The sequence below is a fragment of the Clavelina lepadiformis genome, chromosome 1 (genome assembly GCF_947623445.1).
Source record: "Clavelina lepadiformis chromosome 1, kaClaLepa1.1, whole genome shotgun sequence".
In the NCBI taxonomy this organism is placed as follows: Eukaryota; Metazoa; Chordata; class Ascidiacea; order Aplousobranchia; family Clavelinidae; genus Clavelina; species Clavelina lepadiformis.
The window spans coordinates 10,120,901-10,141,350 of record NC_135240.1 but is presented as its reverse complement, the minus strand read 5'-3'; the positions used below and the strand labels follow the sequence as shown (position 1 = coordinate 10,141,350).

Below are 20,450 nucleotides of genomic sequence, written 5' to 3'. Positions count from 1 at the left end.
TGACCGGGCTTGTTTAGAAGCAAATTCAAATTGAAAAATGGTACTTTGCATTGTTTAAGATAGGGCTTCGGATGGGCCTACAGCCCCTAAAGTAAAATATGCGCTATAGTTAATGTATTATAAAACTGCTGTAAAACTTGGACGACAGTTGAAGACTATCTATCGATAGACTTTGTATTTCTTATAAGTACAATAATTAGAAATCATGCTAAATTGAATTTTCAATCACCTGTCAACGCCAATACGCTGACTTCATTGCTGACTAGATAAGATTTACTTCTTCTTCTTCGTGTGGAGTAGATGGTTCTTTAGTTTCAGAGAGGGAACAAAAACCTCATATTGTAGGGCAGGTGTTTGTTAGCCAGCTGACCAGGTTTTCATCCATTATTGTCAGACCACGGTTTCCACAAGGATGGCGGTAGGTGGGACAAGATGTTATGACGTGGTCTGCAGTCTGCTCTTCTGCACCACACTCACAGGCCGCAGATGGAGCCGTACCCCATTTGTGCATAATTGAGCGGAAGAGGCCAACGCCAGTTCTAAGGCGATTGAGCTTGGTCCAAGCACACCTGGGAAAATGCATTCCCGGTGGTGATGTGCTGGCCTTCGAAATGTAGCCATGGAGTCTGGAGGAGTTTTCTTGCCACTCCATGCTCCATTTGTAATCCACCCAGCTTGCCACATTGGTGGTTGACTGGTTAAATTCATTCAGTAAATCCAATGCAGCAGGGACAAATGGGTGCCTCGACTTAAGCTGCCGGTGTCCTCTAAGTGGAGGAGACAGGAGCCGGTTATGCAGAAGATGCCCAGGCTCCAGGGCTCGGCGTGCTAGAGACAGTGTGGTTCTCTTGCGGCGAAGCTCAGATGAGTGGATACCTGCTAGGACAAACAGGTTGTCTATTGGTGTGGGGTGCAGGCATCTAGTCACTAAGCGCAGAGCGTCATTTATCGGCTTATCTATGAGACGAGTGTGAGCACTATGACACCAAGCTGGTGTGCAGTACTCGGTGGCAGAGTGGACCAAAGCCATGGTAGCTGTGCGAAGTGTTGTGCATCCAGCACCCCAGCTAGATCCTGCCAGTCTTCTCAAAAGCCCAACGCGTGTTGTTAGTTGTTTGCGAAGTGACTCCAGGTGTCGACGAAACGTGAGTGTCCTATCCAGTTTTATGCCGAGGTATGTTGGTTCGGCAGTGAAAGGGAGAGGACGTCCATCAACAGTGATGTTGATCTCACGTTGTGCCTCCTTGTTGTGGAGGTGGAAGGCAGCCGTCACCGTTTTCGTTACACTGAGCTTCAGCTTCCATTTCTGGAGATAAGTGGATATGGTTGTCATGTCCTGGGTTAGGGACCCCTCCAACTCCTGCCAGTTTTCTGCTCTATGCATAATTGCCAAATCATCGGCGTAAGCAAACTTTTTGGCAATTGTTTCTGGCAGGTCGTGCGTGTAGATGTTGAAAAGGAGGGGAGCCAGCCTCAGCCAGGACTGATCCCTGTGGGACACCATTTCGCAGGCGTCGCAATCTGCTTTTTGTGCCATCACCTGTGATGAGGGTGAAACTGCGATTTCGGACAAGTTCCATGATTAGGGAAACCATGTGCCTGTCCGGCAGTAGGCGCAAAAGCTTGCAGGTGAGGCCGCGGTGCCAGACGGTATTATAGGCAGCTGTGAGATCGACAAACACAGCACCTGTTTTTTTTCTTAGCCGAGAAGCTGTCCTCGATTTCTTGAGTCAAGAGAGTAACTTGGTCCACGGTTCATCTTCCGTGTCGAAATCCAGCTTCTCTTGAGGGAGCAGTGGGTCTATAATAGGTTCGACACGGGCGTAGATCAGTTTCTCCAGGATCTTGAAAGGAATACACAAAAGAGAGATTACTTGATGAGCACTCATTGCCTAAAATTGGGTCGAGTTTGTAATTTGCCGCAGGAAAGTTTATGGACAGAGAAATGAAGGATGAAGATAATTGGACAGATTCAAGATAGAGCAAATACAGTAGTAACATTAAAAGTAATAATGAAAGGTAGGCTACATAGTAGAAAACATACGTTGTCTAAATGCGTTCTCAGGGTGTTCAGGAAAGTGACTGCGGACAGCGCAAATAACTTGTACTATTAGCGGAGATTCTATTTGCGTATTTCTCTACAATCTGTACAATTCTAGAAGTTGTTATGTGTATTCAGAGAGTCCTTAATGCTTTTTTTATGGCGTAAAGCGATGTTTTTGAAGTTAGTTATATTTAGGGTTTCAAACTTACAAGCTTAAGGAAAAAATGTGTGATTTGTACAAGTGTAGATTATATTGGAATTTCCAACATGAGTGGGTTATTTGTATTCAAAAAATGCAAACACGTAACAAAATTTTCCTACTGGCTTTCTTTGGTTTGGTTATCTATTATACACACTTGAGAAGAAGCATTAAAGATTCAGGTTCCAGTATAGCAATACTATACTACATTACACTATGGCGAAGCAGCTTACAATCTCCTCTCTTATACACTGACGAATTGGAATTCACTCAAAATTTAAAAGACATTGTGTTCAAATTGCCTGTTCTTTTGAACAGAAGAGGAACAAAACGCTGTCAGCAGAAATTTGTCTTCCCTGTTGAATTTTTGGGCTACAATCCACAATAGATTGATTGACATTCAAAGAACAGACACTTTTGAATACTGTATATAACAAATCGATGTATGTTCCAACTAACCCCGTGTGGTTTTCCAACAAGCCTCGGCTTCGGGGTTAGTTGAAACACGTGACTGATGTCTGAAAAATTAAAGTTTGTGTGTAAACCCGTAACAATTTCTGGTCAGTCTTTTGTAATAAGTTGTAGATAAGGGGAGTCATTATGCCAGACTAGATAAAGGCTTCGAAGATCATTCTGAATTTTGGTGGTTTAAATTTTTCCAGCTAACCCCGGTCTCCCCTACTGTATAATATAGGCATATTCTAGTTTTGACAAATCAGTAGTTAACCGGTTGCCAACATGAAAATGTAAAGATTCGTAACTGAAACGTTTACAGACAGTGATATTGACAAAGTTAGCTTCAATTGCTTTAGTTTCTAAGCTCTTTAAACAGTGACTGAATATACCAATTCGTTGAAGAAACCAAGAATTGCATCAAAAGGGCTTATTTTAAGTATTACACTAAGTTAAAATAACGTTGTTAAATAAATTGTGCCTTAGCTTTCTAGTGTTTTGAAAGCCATACCTATTATGTTGTAGATTGTAGAAAGAATCATAACTTTCTAATGTAGTTGTCAGTATGAGCTGCTGTGTAGTACTTAAATAAAGAATTAAAGACTTCTTTACGAACAGATGAGATTTTTAAACAACGGCGGTTGACGTCTCTATAACACGACCGACAATGTTAGAGCCGCCCAAGCAGTCCACCACCCAAACTACAGCTGGAGAATGAGCAAAAAAGATATTGTCAACAGCGCCAAAGTAATTCTTTGGGAATCTTCGTTTGTAAATGTTTATGTGGTTGGTACATGCAAAGAGGCAATGTCCACATACATTTTCAGCTACTAAATTTTTATGTGGTTGGTACATGCAAAGAGGCAATTTCCACATACATTTTCAGCTACCTTTGGAACTTAAGATATAATGATTTCGTTTAATAATCGTTTTTTCGACTTTTGTTGATGTGGACTTGTTCTGCTAAAAACGTGTAGGCTACTTGCAATAGGGAATTTAGTTTTTTATTTTTTTTTAGGAATTTGTTTGTCAGAATTAGTCTATGTAGAAGTTAAAGTAGTGCTTTAGCCTACATGCTGTGAGATATTTTTGTACTATTTCATAGGCATTTATCAAGCAGCATGTACACTATAAAATGCAAGAATTCTACAATGAAGTGATACTCTTTGTTAGCCATAAAAAAATCTGATTTGTTTGCTTTTCTTGTTATCACTTAAACATTCCATTTTCCATTGTGCTGTACCATTTGGGCTGGTAGTTTCACCACACACTATATCTGAAGTTGGTGTCAATTGAAGTGAACTGCTAAGTATATTCCTTTTCACAATTCTTACGTTTATCATGGCTATAAATCTATGTCGAAGGTAACAATATAAATTGAGTATGTAAGCGCCTCTAATTACTTAGACTGACCAAGCATTTTATTGATTGCTCATTGTAATAAACACCGACAGATTCAAGTCATTGCACTTTATCAGACACCATAGGAACTTCACAAAACTTACACAAGATAAAAACAACATTAATAAAAAAGACTGAAAAGTATGCACTCACAAAGGAATAAGTTTGCCTCTTTGTTGATGTTAGGCATTTCCACATGAAAAGTGAGAAGATGCATGAAAAATACACCAGCATTCAACGATAATTTTCAAACTATAAATTGCTGGTTTTTTCTTTTGCATAAATCATTTTGTGCTCCACGGGAGATGTATGATGCGCTATTTAAAACCATAGCTTTATCGACAAGTTAAAACAAATCTTGCTAAAAAGATGCCAGACTTCCCAGTCTGTAGTGCTCACATTTTGCGAAGTTAGTAATCTAGTAAGGATGAACATAAATTAAAACACCAAAACCTTCAACAAACCGCATAAAAAGTGCTTGCAATTAAATCACAACAATGACAATCGGCAGAAAGAAATAATAAAATATAAAATTTGTGCTATTTAGCAGGCATAGTGCAAAATGTAACTCTTGAGCAAATTAACATTTTAGATTGATTGGGCTGTAGATACAAATAGTTGAATTCAGATAAGTTCAAACTGGAATTATAATTAAAAATAATTTTATTTTCTTGTCTGCTAAAGTTTGAGACATTGTCACTCAATGCAGGCTGTTCAGTTGAGTTTCTTTCAGGCATCTCCTTTGCTTGTGCAGCAGCAGATAAATTGTAATCGACTAGCTCAGAAGGCAAATCCTCGTGAAGTTGGTCACATGAGCTGGAAGTTGTTAGCGCTGAATCCTTGGACAACTTGAGTATGGTGGGTAAACTGGATGACCTTTTCTCTTTTAATAATTCTTTTTTCTGCGGCAATCCTTTTGTCCTGTATATACATACCGTCGATAGTAAACGACAAAGTTTATTACATTAGATACTACAGGCATCAGCCCAATAAACAAATCAAATTTGTTTATTGCAAATGTGCACCCTCCTCTACCGCAACTAGAGTCTGGCAAAGCTGTGGTTTAATATTACACCATGTTATATGGGTGTACCGACACTTAATCACGCGACGCTTAATCACCGACACATAATCACTAAGACATTTAATCACGCGACACATAATCACTAGGACATTTAATCACGCGACACATAATCACTAGGACATTTAATCACGCGACACATAATCACTTGGATGTCGGAAAAGCGTGAGGAAAATTCAGTAATTCAAGCTCATGTGCATCTCTCTGTGGGGATGACGATGTGGATTGCTTTTAAGGTTGGTCTAAAGCCAAAGGCTATTAGTCTTTCTTTTAGAACTACCCGACAATTGTCTTTGACTCCGTTGCGCCGGCTTTCTCTATAATTTTTATTTAAATCAACACCAGCTTCATTAAGTCTAATTGTTATATTGTCCGAAATAAGTTGTATCACATTAGAAACATTTTTATCATCTTTTCACATTTAAACAAAACTATAACTCCAATTCAGTAATGAACAGTCCAGAAGGTAAAACTGATATTATGTGTAGAGACAAGAAGAGGAGATTTCAACCAAACCTTAGTTTTTCTAGAAACACATTAGCCAATCAGGAAATAACATGTCATTTTGCATTGCTACGTATAACCTATGTAATATGTAACGTTATTCTATTTTCACCGAAGCTCTTGATCAAAGTACCATCAAAACGGTTCTGACGAAAAACTTTTTACCTATTACCTTTCTGAAAACAAAGTTTTGCAAAAGCGAAGTACACCACATATACGCATAGATGGGTATCGCGACAATTCTAATGATAATTTAAATTAAACCGTCAAATTCAGAAAACATTGGTTTAAAGTTGACTTCCACCAGCTAGAAACTTTTTGTTATTTAGCCAGAAATATCACCAACACGATGACAGTAATCGCGTTGACACAGTTGACCGTTATCTGTCAAGCGAGATTTTAGTTTATCTTCGTGCAGTTGCTTACATTTCCCATGCATGACATTGTTACCTAGTGTGTACGGTAGCTGATACTGTAAATGTGTGATTAAATGTCCTAGTGATTAGGTGTCGCGTGATTAAATGTCCTAGTGATTATGTGTCCCGTGATTAAGAGTCGCGTGATTAAATGTCCTAGTGATTATGTGTCGGTGATTAACCGTCGCGTGATTAAGTGTCGCGTGATTAAGTGTCACCAAACCGTTATATGTGCTGTTTCACACCAGTTAACATTAAAAAGGACCTTAAATTTCAATCTTTCTTCTTTACTACAGCTCAGTGAAACGGACACACGTAAAATGCCTCAAAATCACAACTTGTAGCAAATCATCCTCATACCTAACCCCTATTGCTGCCAGTATAGTATCCATGTTTTTGGCATAATCCATATGTCCATCGATGATCGAGCTTAGATCAATGTTGATCATTCGTCGATTTTCCCACATAATCGGTTGCAGGCCTGCTACCTGTACTTGCCTCGCGCTTGTTCGATACAAGAATCGCAAAAGCCAGTCTGTCCTGTAAAAAAAGTGTAAAATCTGGAAGCCACAACATACTTAATAGTTAGAGCGATTTTTATTAACCCACAATTTTCAAAATATGACTTAACGTTTGCTAAATTTGGCCTTAAAAATATTAAATCTGATACTACGTACACTATTATATTTTTACTTTGATATTTCAGCATTATTATTCCAAGTTTGTGACAAAATAAAACTTTTATGATAAAAAAATTGCCCTAATTATAATATATATATATAGCAATCAACTACCAGATCCACAAAAATGCAAATCCGTCTGTGCACGTTAGATTGATGTAAAAGTTATTAAAAATTCTGTGTTTTCTACCAATCATATTATAGTATCAACACTAAAGTATTCCCATTCTGGTGAAATATTTTAATGTACAACCATTGCTGACCAATACATCTTAGCTTCATCAGGGCAGTAAGACTTTACAACAGTAAGTCAGCGCATTTCACATTAAAGTTCTACTGCTTCTGCTGGTTTGTCTCTGCATCCTACTACCATCGAGAGCATCCGTATGTGAAAAATTACCAGCAATAAACATTTGTAATGTGACTTGCAACCACAGATGAAAATATCTTCCAGTCTTCTGCTTTTCCACTAACAGGTGCACCAAGCAGATAAACATTTTCAATAATGCCAGTATGATCTTGAAAAATAAAACATAATGTTGATGTTAAGGTGTCTGTTGACTCATTTATGATTATAAATAAGTGATTTACATATTAATTCTATAGAGGCCAAAGTAATTTCATACAGAACTCACTTTTTCGTTTAGACATTTCCTCTAAGCAGTGATAAATCACCCTGGCTCCCAAGCTAAATCCAATAAGTGTGACAGGACGATGGCCATGTTCCCTTGCAAGCAGAACCTCGGCAAGCTGTTTGCCCACCTAGAAATCCAAATTTACCAAGAAAACGACACATGCCAAGAAGTAGTTTTAGGAAAAAATGCACAAGCTCTGATGTTAAAATGGCACTTTTCGTTAAGTAAACAGCGCTATTACTTGGGAAGATCTTTGCAGACACACACTCCACGGATTATCAATCACACCAGCTGCAGAAATGAGTGACGCTGGCCAGGCTACTGCGGTGATTAATCCTTTAAAAATGTTATGGCATTGGTATAGATGTCAAACACAAATTGTTTAAAAATGCAGAGGGTTGATTATGTTGACATTTCATTTTTTTTAATTTAACGCTTAGTTTGAGACATTACTTAATTTATCATCAATTTTAAAACTAAGAGCAAGCACCATTCATGCATAATTTAAAAACGCAATAGAAACGTTCAATGCATTTACATGCCTGCTAAAACAGTATACTTCAAGGCTTCAGTAGCAGCGACACTCATCAAGCTGTCAATGATATACTGGAATGCACTTCCCAGTCTAAGAAGATGTTTTGATTCCCATACCAAAGTGTACTGCTCACGACCTTGCAACATATGCTTCCATGGATATACAAATCCACCTGGTTAGAGTGATAGACATTGTCACCACACGTCTGATATCAAGAAATCGCAGTATGGTATTTTATCGGTGTACCGACACTTAATCACGCGACGCTTAATCACCGACACATAATCACTAGGACATTTAATCACGCGACACATAATCACTAGGACATTTAATCACGCGACACATAATCACTAGGACATTTAATCACGCGACTTGGATACTTATTCACGCGACATTTAATCACGCGACACATAATCACTTGGATGTCGGAAAAGCGTGAGGAAAATTCAGTAATTCAAGCTCATGTGCATCTCTCTGTGGGGATGACGATGTGGATTGCTTTTAAGGTTGGCCTAAAGCCAAAGGCTATTAGTCTTTCTTTTAGAACTCCCCGACAATTGTCTTTGACTCCGTTGCGCCAGCTCTCTCTATAATGTTTCTTTAAATCAACACCAGCTTCATAAAGTCAAATTCAGACAATTCAAAGTCAAACCTATGTAATATGTAACATTATTCTATTGTCACCGAAGCTCTTGATCAAAGTACCATCAAAACGGTTCTGACGTGAAGAAAAAACTTTTTACCTATTACCTTTCTTAAAACAAAGTTTTGCAAAAGCGAAGTACACCACATATACGCATAGATGGGTATCGCGACAATTCTAATGATAATTTAAATTAAACCGTCAAATTCAGAAAACATTGGTTTAAAGTTGACTTTCACCAGCTATAGAAACTCTCTGATATTTAGCCAGAAATATCACCAACACGATGACAGTCATCATGTTGACACAGTTGACCGTTATCTGTCAAGTGAGATTTTAGTTATCTTCGTGCAGTTGCTTACATTTCCCATGCATGACATTGTTACCTAGTGTGTACGATAGCCGATACTGTAAATGTGTGATTAAATGTCCTAGTGATTAGGTGTCGCGTGATTAAATGTCCTAGTGATTATGTGTCGCGTGATTAAGAGTCGCGTGATTAAATGTCCTAGTGATTATGTGTCGGTGATTAAGCGTCGCGTGATTAAGTGTCGCGTGATTAAGTGTCACCAAACCATTTTATCTTAGTCACTTTGCCTGTCCTCTGATAGCCATCCGGAAACAGCAATTGTGATCGCTGGCTGTGTGGCAGCTGTAAGTGGCCGAAATTCAAATTCGTCTATTCCACCAAACCTACGCTTCATCTTGTAACCTGTTAGGCCTGCGCCGGCTGCTCCAAATAACGATGTTATAACTGCAATGCCAGCCACTGACCCAAGTGCTGCCGCTGAAGCACCTCCAAGTATAGCCCCTGCATAAGTACACAAACCTTAGTCCACTTCTAATGTTCATAATTAAATTTATAAAGGGAAACTGTCAGCATAAATGACTTGTGAAAAAATGCTATTAACAAGGAAAGTAATTTAATTACACATTTAATGCAAATATTACACAGATAGTTGTGCTTTTATTTTCCGTTAATTCTAATCAACATCACCTGCACCAGCAGCAACAAGAGGTGCAGCCAATCCCCCTGTCAGTCCGACCAGTGCCCCACCTCCAGCTGTTGCTAAGCCTATTAGAGCGTAACGTTTCCATTTACGATTTCTTGCATTCTTTTTTCGAGTTGCCTCTTGCTCTCTGCACATATTAATTTCCTGTTTATAACCATGAAAGCAGATAGTTGTTCATTAGACACCATACAGTAAACACTGCCCTATAATATAACAACTTACGATTTTTCTTTCTCAGTGCACTTTTTCAGCATCTCTATGATGAGCTCTTCAATATTTTCAAAATCTTCATATTTAACATGCAATTGCCATGCCACATGCCGAATTACAAATCGAGTTCTAGCATCATAACGACCTCCAGAAGAAGTGACGGCCCACATAACCATATCATTTAGAAGAATATGTATATTTTCCTGCAATAATACAAATAAAACTCTAAATAGTACGTGATGCTTAGCAATTAGACAACAAATATAAGCTAGATGGTAGTTCATAAACCTGATTTGCAAATACTTTGCATTTTCTTGCTGATATAAGTTGTGTATGTTCAACAAGTGCAAAAATTGCACATTGTAAAATTTTCAATTTTATGAAAGCTGCTCATCTTTAATGATGTATGGAACTCTTGTACAAATGAACGTAAAAGTTTGGTGGTTCACAAACTCTAGCGCCTAAGTGTAGATAAGTTTGTCATTCACACATTCAGTGTTCGATTAACTTGAATAACCTTCCACTTCAACACATTTCATAAATAGTGGAGAAACACATATATTATTATTATGTAACGTTTATAACATTTTAAGATATATACCGAACCTTAACTTTTTCATCCTGAAGTAAATTTTCAACGAAAAGGTCAGTTCCTGGTAATCCATGGCCATCCGAAAGTGCTATCATAGTGTTGGCAACATTGCTGGGTAAGCAGAGATGCGCCACAAATGATGTAACAAACGTATGCCTGTATTCTCTACAGTAAAAAAGAAAATAACTTGGCATGGATTCCGTGATATGCCACTGTCAACATGGTGCTTTACTGGCTGCAATGGTGACACCAATTTATAATGACGCCGTAAATACTTTCAACAGATATGCATGTGTTTATCAAATATATAATATATAAAGGGATTTTTATTGTAAAAACACTTAAGGCTTGCTTAAATTTATTGGTAATATTTCCATGTGGTTCTCATACTGCTTTGATATGAATTAAAAATTAAACTATGGAAGGGCCAATGCAGCGAAATTTGACAATAGGAACTATTTCTGCAATTAAACATCAACTAATTAATAATAAATAATTTTGATTTTCCATAAAACAAATTGGGTCGGACATAATAGACAATTTCATCTGCTCTCTGGCCTAATCTTCCTTATCTATCTTCAAGTTGCTTGTTATGTCACTCACTAGTTGCCATTTACAGGTAACTATTTTGCATAAAATACAATGACTGTTAAAAGTGTCTTAATAAAAAGAACTTGGAAAACCATAAAAATGGCCATTTTACACAATGCATGTTAAGCGTGGTCTACATTTCCCAGTTTGGTCAAGCAACCAGTGATTTAGTAACAATGACCAACTTCAAATCTCACTACAGTAATACCACTGCTGAACTGTGAAGTGTAAGACAAGCATTTTTCAAAGTGCAGTAACTTTGCAAAGACAAATTTCCTAAATTGGTAGCTGGTTAAGTCCATGATAATGTTGCAAAGTTGCAAAAATTGAATCAACAAAAATGACAAATAAATTTATTTTTATATTTGAGTATACACCTCTGCCTTTCTGGAAAAAAAACTCTGCATCATTATACTTTACTTAAAAGCATTTGTATATCTATATAAATATGTAACAAATCTATATAAATAATATGGATAAAATGTGGCACCCAAAGGGTATTGAAATTTAAAGAATCCTGATAGAAGATATATATATATCTCTCTATCTTCAGAATACCACAAAAATTCAGTTTAACGAAAATTCACTGCATGGGCGCTTGAATTGATATAGTCAACAATACACTTGACAAATTTTACAACTTGCCTGTCTTCTGGTGCATCAAATAACAAGTTTAAAGCAGATGCACACATTCCAGAATAACTGAACTTTGTAATATCACCAAGTGATTCAACAAACTTAGAATTTGTATAAGAATTCTTGTTAATTTCATCTGTGATGGTGTTGTCAAAGTTTTCACCTTGATGATTTTCACAATCACACTCTGGTGTTAAGGACTGTTTAGAAGCACCATCTTGAGAACTTTCTTCTTCCAACTTGATTTTTTTCTGAGACATAAATGTCATTAACACATTTAAAACCACAAATGGACTTCTTCGAAGTTGAAATATTGTAGAAAGTTTTTGCTTCCTGTGCTTTTAATGTACAAGTGTGTCAGTTCCAATGCAAACCGTCACATAAAAGTTAAGTAAGTTTAAATGCTTACACTCGTAATAGCTGTTATAAAAATTTAAATGGATAGCCTAAGTTTTGAAATTATGTATAACCTAACTTAGTTTTTTCAACTATGAAATCATGATCAAATTTTGCTTTTAAAATACAGTAATGTGAAGCATGGAACACTTGAAGTAATACAATTCAATGGTGTTGTCTTTCCCATGATTGATGCTTCTAATGTTGCATTGATGGTAATCTTTATTCTCATGCTGAGGAAAGTCTATGCACAGCTTAAACCTGGCAATGGTTCCCTATCACTCAGTCGCTTGAGACCTGCTGATAGTGAGTTGTGCTAAAAAAACTTGTTTTCCTTTTCCGTATATCCCGGTGTATAACTATAAACCCACTGCCAATTTTTTTTTGTGATTGTGAAACTTTTAACTGATACTTCTGTACTTGTTGTGTGAGCCTGTAGCGGCCGTTGTGTGCTTCTTAGATTGTCGCTAGTTGGCGCCCTTAGAATACTCTCCGCACCTGTTAATTTTCTCACTGCTTCCGCACAAGACAACAGTTCGATAAAAACGTTGAACTCAGAAGCTCGTGTTTTTTTTCAATATATGAGCGAAGCAAGCATACAACTGAAGCAGGAGCCTTCTGAGTCAGGAGTAAACAACCGAACTACGTAACAGCTTTAACCTTCGCCATAAGCCCACTCACCTATTTTTTCTTCATTCAAGGACCAATGACCAGCATGCAATTACGAGCTAAAGCAGGGGTGCATAGCACAAAGGCACCCTGTTGAGTGTTGTTGATAGGTATAAAGTACTTGTTACGATTTCTATGTTGGTCATGCTACCGCCATGTACTTTCTTGGTGTGCATTGTGATTCGTATGTGGAGTAATAACGTTCATGTTCAAGACTGTCTAAAATACAAGAGATTCAGCCGAACGTCTTATCGACTTAGATCAACAAATAATATCACGAGAGTAGCGATATTAACATGGTGGCAGCAACGATATAAAGAACATGATAGGAAACTGCTGGGGGAAGTACCGTTTTTATTTCGCCCTCGTTACGCTTCAGTGCGGTCACATCCGTTTCACACGTTTGACTTTGGTTGAGCCTTGGACTTAGTGTAGCCTTACGGAGAAAGAACTATGATTAGGGGAAGGTGACCTTTGGAAGCGTATATATCAGTATAGCCTATAGGCCTAGCTGAATTTGGTTAACTTTGAAGTTTACAATGGTGCGAAATTTTTAAAGCTTGGTGAAACTAGGCCTAAAGATCTACAGGTATGCTTGCAGATTGAGACTGCAATATTAAAATGCCACGTATATGTTGTGTGGGGATTGCTTTTAGTTTGGCCTGAAGCCAATATTAGTCTTACTGCTAGACTCCTATAGACGTCTTTGACTCCGTTGCGTTTGCTGTTTCTATAACGTTTCTTCAAATCAACACCAACTTCATAAAGTGTAATTGTTATATTGTCCGAATAGGTTGTATCAAATTAGAAACATTTACACCATCTTTCCACATTTAAACCAAGCTATAACTCAAATTCAGTAATGATTCCAATTCCGAATAATTCAGCAGAATAGAAGAAATAGCTAAACGACAAAAGACAAGAGAGATTTAGATTAGATCCAACATTAGCTTTTATACTCCCGTATTTTAACCAATGGGCGAATGCCAAGCTAGCTTTTACCATCACACGTATACATGTGTCCATGTTACATTCTAAGCTTTTATCACAAAGAATTAAAATTGATTTACATCGGGTACAGAAAACCACTTGACACACTTAATTACGTAACTAAGATTGAATAAGGATTAAACTAGGAACAATACATTTCAAATTTGTTTAGAATTTAACTGGAAACACAAAAAATGCTAAACAAATGCCAATTATAGAACTTGTTTAATTTGATTATATCTAAACGCCACAGTTGCATGCCTGAGTGCAACAACTGTCTACCTCAGCACAATTTGTTTAGTGTACCAAACAAAAAAATTTGTATCAAAAAAAAGAAGCATGGGCAGAAGTATTAAAAAGAAAAATTTTGTCATACCGAGAGGACAAGTTCATGCACATGCACGCTTGCAAAACCAGTTCTAAAATTAGCCTGAAATTTGTACAATTACCGTGTAATCGCTTTTCTTTTAACTACTGTACAGCAATAAGAAAATAAATTGAATGTTTACAAGTCTAGCTCCTGCCATCAAAACTAGATAGCAAGCATTATTACATCATCCAGCATTCAAGTCAAACAAAGCCTTTGTTACATCATAAACATTTTGTTGCATTTGAATTCACACCTAGGGTGGACTCACCACCTTTATTAAAGACAAAACGTGTACAAATGTGTAACATACAAATTAAAATTGCGTTTCAGTTTACGCAATACTAATTTCATCTGGAGTGAGGTTACTTGATGGCAATTCTGTTGTATTTTCTGCGTGTATTTTCCTAGAGTAAACAATCCAACTTATTGTAATTGATTTCAGAAAGTTAGAACATATTCAATATAAGTATAATACAACATTAATATCTTATCACATTAAATGTTAAGCTGAATCATAAAAATATATACCTGAGAAAAAGATCAAAAATTTTCTTGTGGCTTCAAGTGATTTGCATCGATCTGCATTCGGGCCAAAAATATGAAGAATTCTAGATATGCCATCTAAACTAAACGTTGTCAACAACTCAGATCCATTTGGTTTGGTGGCGAAAATGTTCATAAAGTAATCAATGGCTTCTGTCGTCAAATCATCTGGTGATTCACATACCTCAACCCACATACTTTTAATTGTTTTGCCAGAACACGTCTCAGAGGAAAAGCCTTAAAAAATGTTAGCTTGTGAAAAATCCTGTATTTGGCATACACACAAATTTATCTTGCTAAACATGTAAACTTATAAAAATACACAAAACCTTAAGGCAGCAGGACTTACCTAAATAACCACGATGCTTGACCTTTTGATGAACTTCAAAACCTCGCTGACTTTTAAATTTTTCATCACAGTATTTACACCTAACCAGTAACATGCAAAAGTAAACTCATTAAATGCATTCAACCTTCTATTTTCCTAGTGTGAGAGATAGTTTCTAAATCATATAAAGCTATAAGCACCATATACTTAAAAGGTCTCTTAGCCTCAGCCTATCTTAATTCTTAACTTACTGAAAGAGATCATTAGCTTGCAAAGCAGAAGATGATACAGGCTTGATTATACACTCTTCATCGTCGACAACGATTTCAATTAAATATTCAGCAGTAAGTGCTGGTGCGGACGACATGTTGGCAACTGATAGGCTACACACGTTTGAATCGTCAAAACAACGTAAACAACAACCTCACTTCTCAGTAATCGATAAACGAACCATGCAAATGCGTATAACTTTTCGCCACGACTGGCGTAGTGTGAGTGAGTAAGTGTCCGCAACCATGCGTGACGCGGGCGAAACAAAACCTTCTCTTCTCATAAAAAAGAAACAAACGAGGAGGAGGTAGTTTCCCATCATGTTCTTTATATCGTTGGTGGCAGCGAATCCTATGCTGTAACAAGTCGATCCTACAAAGTACTAACATAGACCTACAATACTGTACCGTAGCCTACTAGCCTATTTCCTGACTACAATACAGTACTGTACCGTACTAGCCTATCGTTTACGTTGATCAACGTTTAGACAAGTAACTTGCACGTCACAGCGCGGAAAGAAGTACTTCCGTTTTTTTTTAATATGACAATGTCAGTTTAAAAGAGAAATTTAGACGCTTCTGCTATAGGCCTATCATATAATAGGTGACGGTAAAAAAAAACTGAAAAAAAAATTGTTTGCTTACATATAGTCATGTTAAGTTGTATAACTTCCTTTTTCCTTTTTTTTCCTTTTCGGCAAGTCATTTATAGTCCAAACAGTCCCTGATCATCTACACTAGGGGTGACCAACCAGTCAGAAACTAAGAGCCTCACGTCTTGCTGTGTTAACCGCAAAGAGCCACATTATACACATTGGCACACATGAATATCACTCCGTCTCTTCCTCACTCACATACACACCTTTGTTCAACTACGTTTATTGTAAACGTTACACACCAACATGAAAATGACAGAAATTTACAAGTCATTTATACTGTACAAACTAAAAACACAAATACAATATGAACGAAAGAGCCGCATAATACCGGTTGGCCAGGCCTGATCTACACTCTTACCCACAAATCCGCATTCTTAACTTTTGAATATTTTGTAATTTAAACTGTATTCTTAGCTAACGACATGTCAACAATTGAAGATACAGTACCTTTGGGTTCTTCCCGTTCAAAAACACCATATACTTCGCAGGCCGTGTTTATGGAAACAAAAAATAACAACAAAAAGGTCACAAACTAATCACAAATAAAATGTCTCCTAAAATACCAAATTACACGCCGTTCGTATCAAACCACGATGACATTTTGAAGGCTATATAGGAGTGGTCAATAGGCTAATAATGGAATAAGCTCAAAAAATTCCCCTAAAGGCCTAAAACACATAACTGCAATTTGCTATAGAAATATTGACACAAAATATTTCAGGTATTAGCGTGTTTATAACGAAACTGTTATAGAAAAAGAACCGTAAGTTGAGTATAAAACAGTGACTAAACGCTATGAAAACACAATCGTAAAACATACAGCGTGTAAAAGGTAACTTGTGGTGGACAAACGTGAGATTTTCTTGACAATCTGAAATTTTGTGTGTAAAGTAAAATGCGAAAGACTACACGCATTATAATTCAGCGTTCACAGTCAATTCACTGTCAATTGTCACGGCAAACTTAAGTTTTGAAAGTTTGAAAGTTTTGAAAAATCTTAAAACTGCATTCAAAGTGTAGCTTATTATAGCATGAAAAAGGTTTCGGTTTAAGCTAAACACTCTTTGTTATACTTGTCTTTCATATTTTGGCATCGAGAAATTAACACCGCGTTCGTTCAATAGCTTTCTTGCTTGAACTACATCATGATTAAACTTCCCTTTCATAACCTTGGTAAATGGATCTATTGTGAGTTTGCGCTTGCCTCTTTTATGATCTCCATTCAGTTGTTGACTGAGGCAGAGAATACGTTGTTGGAGGTGATCAGGCGAAATCACTGTGTGTTTCCTCAGAAACTTGACCATTTTCAGTGTTGTCGCAATAGGATCGTTCCTCAGTTCTTCAAACTCAATTAGGAGAGCTGGTTTACCACTCAGAACCACATACCGAATCACATCCAACCACAAATGGGAAAGAAATTTAAAACTTTTGTCAAAATCTAAAACAGAATTATTGGATATGTAGCATACACGAAGTGAAAGTTTCACGAAGTGAAGTTACACGAAGTGAAAGTTTCAAATTCCATTTAAACAAATAAGGATTTACTGAAAGTGATTTACTTTTAGACTGAAACTGATTTTCTCTTGCAAATCCAGTCTGATTTCCGTCTGTTGCCAAACGATTAAATTCGGCCACCATAGCATCATATGGGTTTCGAACGATGAGGATCGCAGTCTCGTACAAAGACATTCTGTTATTATTCATCATGTGATCTTTCACAACTACGCTGCGATGCTTGGAGACGTTTGGTGATTCAGCCAAAAAACCTACAGCATATAAAATATGGATGGCGTTGATTGCGTAAATTACAATTAGTAATATATAATATTGTCACCATGTCTGCGTAAATGTGGGTCTCCATATATGCTGCCAGTGTAGATGCCAGTAGCTCTTTCAAGAAGATAACGCGTCCAGGTATTTCCAGATCCAGGAAATGACACGAGAGCTGTTTGTTTGTAATCAGCAGGAGAAAGAAGCCGGATGTTTCCACATCTTGTGTCCTCCGAAAATGTTCGATAAACTTTTACGTGTGTTTGGTTGCAATATATCTTGCTTGTAAGATTAAACCTAACGAAGTTTAAATAAAAAATTTAAAAATGACTTTCAATTTTTTTGGTTTTTGTTTCAAAGGTTATATAAGAAGAGGGGCTTAAAAATTGTCTCAGAGACTATTATTTGTGACGTATACTGTAATTGTGGCACGGTTGACAACAAGCAAATATTGGTTATAAATACAGAAATTGTACACAAAAACAAAATGTAATCGATATAGAATTTATTGCATTTCTTTCATGAAGATTTACCTTTCATTAAATTGGCCGCACATACATCCGTTTTTATTATCCACTAAAGCCAACGGTAGTTTTTGTGTATCACAGAACAATATACAATTAGTAGGAGTAAAATCTTTTTCGTAGAGGTGATTTTCATCCGCAAATTTGAGCATCGGACCAAAGCACCCCAAAAATTTTGACTTTTCAATGTTTTTGGGAACGTTAGCTTCTAAAAATGTTATTTTCCTATAAAGACTGTTTTGTAAAGTTTTATTAATCGTTCGCATTGTAATTAATAGATTGATTCTTTGTAAATAACAAAACAAACATAAATTCAACTTACCTTGGAAACAAGGAGATACAATCTTATAAACGTCGATAGCATCATCACCACCACATGTTCCCGCTCCTCCTTTGCAATAAACTGGACATTTTGTGTATTGAAGATGGGCGAAGACCGTGACGTCCTGCGCACAAATGCACGTATCTCCAGATTTTAGCCCAGCGTAGTTTGTCAGCCTTTGTAAAATGACGACAAAAAATTATACAAAAGTCTAAACCAGTCGAATGCATGAAACAGACAGTAATCTCGAAAAGCTATCCCATCTACGCCGTTCCTTTGAAAACTTGACTTCGCTCACCTTGAAGAGCATAATGAGAAGCACCAGACAGCCGTCATGTTATCGAATTTCGCTACGATCATTTCTTGATTTAAGTCATTGTATAGAAAGCACCCGACTTTGTATACTTTGGAAGTAAATCTCGATGGTTATTATAAATTATCTTAACTAAATTTGGTGCTTTATCAGATATTACCTAAACCCTGAATTAGCAGTTAGCCTATTCTACTTGCGAAAGTTTTAACATCTAAGTTTTTCGAACCAAATTTTAAAATTCTCGTTTTTTCCAGAAATAATTACATGAACTACAAGTTAGATCTTGTTAGACTTTAATTATTGCATTAGTTACGACTGCTACATTGCGGTAAAAGCATTTATTGTATTATTGTTGATTTTGTTAATTGGCTACTCTATATAAAACTTTGCACATCTTTTGTTATACCTTCACAATGATGGTGTGTCTTAATTTGCTGAACTTCCGATATACTGCAAATGAAATAAAATACGATGAACACATTAGCTCCAGACTTCATAAATAACTTTGTAGAAGCTTTGAGCAATAAATATGCACCAAACTACTACATCTTTTATTCGTAGTATAATGTTTTACCTCATCACTGTTTTTCTTGAAAGAGAAGTTTGCGATGACTCGAAAATAGGATCTCGTGTCTTTACACTGGATAGCTTCAAGTAACTCAAAAAACATAACAGTGCGACAGAAAAGTATATGAGCCAAACTTTTCCTATGTTCCGGCATTTCAAACTCCTAGCTTTCATCTTCATTATGCAAATACGCTAGGTTGTGGTGCAGTGGTTTTCAATCTTTGCGTGTGGATGACGCAATCAGCAAACTTTTTGTTTATTAGTACGATTGTTTACGTAATTAAAAGAAGAGAAAAATTAATTTCATAAATGCGAAACTAAATATAACTTCTTTTTATGCAATTAGAAAATTTTAATGCACTGAATATAAAACAAAAATCTTCTCCAGAGGTAACTTGTCATATGTCGACAGCACAGTGGCCGAGCGCTTAGAAGGCCTGGCTTACAGAATGCGAACAGGATTTGATTCTTAGTTGCGCTACTGTTAAAACAGCCTTGCGGAACAGGTTAAAGATTCTTGTTCCCCTTTAATAGTTTTGGTGAATAGTTAGGGCAATACAACAGTGTAAACAGTGCTGTAGCCTAAAAGTTACAGGTAAATACAATGGTGTATACTGTATAGTATACCGTGGCGGAGCTCAGCAGATTTCCACAGATTACTAAAATTAGCGAACCACTAAAACGTTAAGAGTGAAGCGATTCGAGACTATAAGTTATACTGTGAAAAACTGCAAGCAAGATATTTGGTTTCATTGCTTTGTTAATATACTACTCTTAATTTAGCTTCGTTGTTTACAACTCAAAGTTATCCTACAACTGTATCTTATACGTTCACAAACTTTCACCATTTTTAATCACATACACCTCTCACACTGCCACAAGTTACTACTGTTACTGAAATAAAACCTGAACTTAAAACTTAAGCAAGATTGAAGTTAGTTGCACCAGTTTCCTGCTGGTTGCTTTGTTTTTTTAGTCAATGCCGGTATAAATATTGTCCCTAGGAATAGTTATTTTACAATTGAACTTCGTACTAATTTTACTACGTAGCATTTTACCTACTTCATCTGCAAACTATTAAGTAAAAAACCTTAAAA

General features: G+C 36.7%; 3 protein-coding genes across 5 annotated transcripts; all 3 read right to left on the bottom strand.

Moving 5' to 3' along the window:
* Positions 1 to 4,105: 4,105 nt before the first annotated feature.
* Positions 4,106 to 12,779, bottom strand: LOC143461122 (transmembrane and coiled-coil domain-containing protein 4-like). Of its 3 annotated transcripts, XM_076958923.1 has the most exons (12): positions 12,711 to 12,779; positions 11,643 to 11,884; positions 10,421 to 10,571; positions 9,827 to 10,017; positions 9,589 to 9,731; positions 9,184 to 9,402; positions 7,956 to 8,120; positions 7,655 to 7,749; positions 7,414 to 7,540; positions 7,179 to 7,296; positions 6,459 to 6,638; positions 4,106 to 5,018 (listed from the first exon to the last, which is right to left on the bottom strand). In XM_076958923.1, exons 2-12 carry the CDS (start codon positions 11,687 to 11,689, stop codon positions 4,637 to 4,639), a joined length of 1,818 nt encoding a protein of 605 aa, XP_076815038.1. In that variant the 5' UTR covers positions 11,690 to 11,884; positions 12,711 to 12,779; the 3' UTR covers positions 4,106 to 4,636. The 3 variants fall into 3 exon arrangements, 2 of the variants coding, with proteins under 2 accessions (XP_076815038.1, XP_076815030.1); XM_076958915.1 differs by lacking the exon at positions 12,711 to 12,779 and having other exon boundaries at positions 11,643 to 12,374; XR_013118002.1 differs by lacking the exons at positions 4,106 to 5,018; positions 12,711 to 12,779 and having other exon boundaries at positions 6,526 to 6,638; positions 7,042 to 7,296; positions 11,643 to 12,373.
* An 823-nt stretch (positions 12,780 to 13,602) lies between these two features.
* LOC143459498 (uncharacterized) lies at positions 13,603 to 15,432 on the bottom strand. Its single transcript, XM_076956690.1, has 4 exons — positions 15,181 to 15,432; positions 14,951 to 15,030; positions 14,587 to 14,838; positions 13,603 to 14,462 (listed from the first exon to the last, which is right to left on the bottom strand). The coding sequence occupies exons 1-4, from the start codon at positions 15,294 to 15,296 to the stop codon at positions 14,335 to 14,337; spliced, it is 576 nt and encodes a 191-aa protein (XP_076812805.1). The 5' UTR covers positions 15,297 to 15,432; the 3' UTR covers positions 13,603 to 14,334.
* Positions 15,433 to 16,067: 635 nt separating this feature from the next.
* Positions 16,068 to 19,601, bottom strand: LOC143445098 (sialate:O-sulfotransferase 1-like). The gene is made up of 8 exons (XM_076944000.1): positions 19,361 to 19,601; positions 19,193 to 19,236; positions 18,772 to 18,877; positions 18,474 to 18,649; positions 18,161 to 18,359; positions 17,692 to 17,924; positions 17,417 to 17,623; positions 16,068 to 17,295 (listed from the first exon to the last, which is right to left on the bottom strand). Exons 1-8 carry the CDS (start codon positions 19,531 to 19,533, stop codon positions 16,925 to 16,927), a joined length of 1,509 nt encoding a protein of 502 aa, XP_076800115.1. The 5' UTR covers positions 19,534 to 19,601; the 3' UTR covers positions 16,068 to 16,924.
* Positions 19,602 to 20,450: the final 849 nt, after the last annotated feature.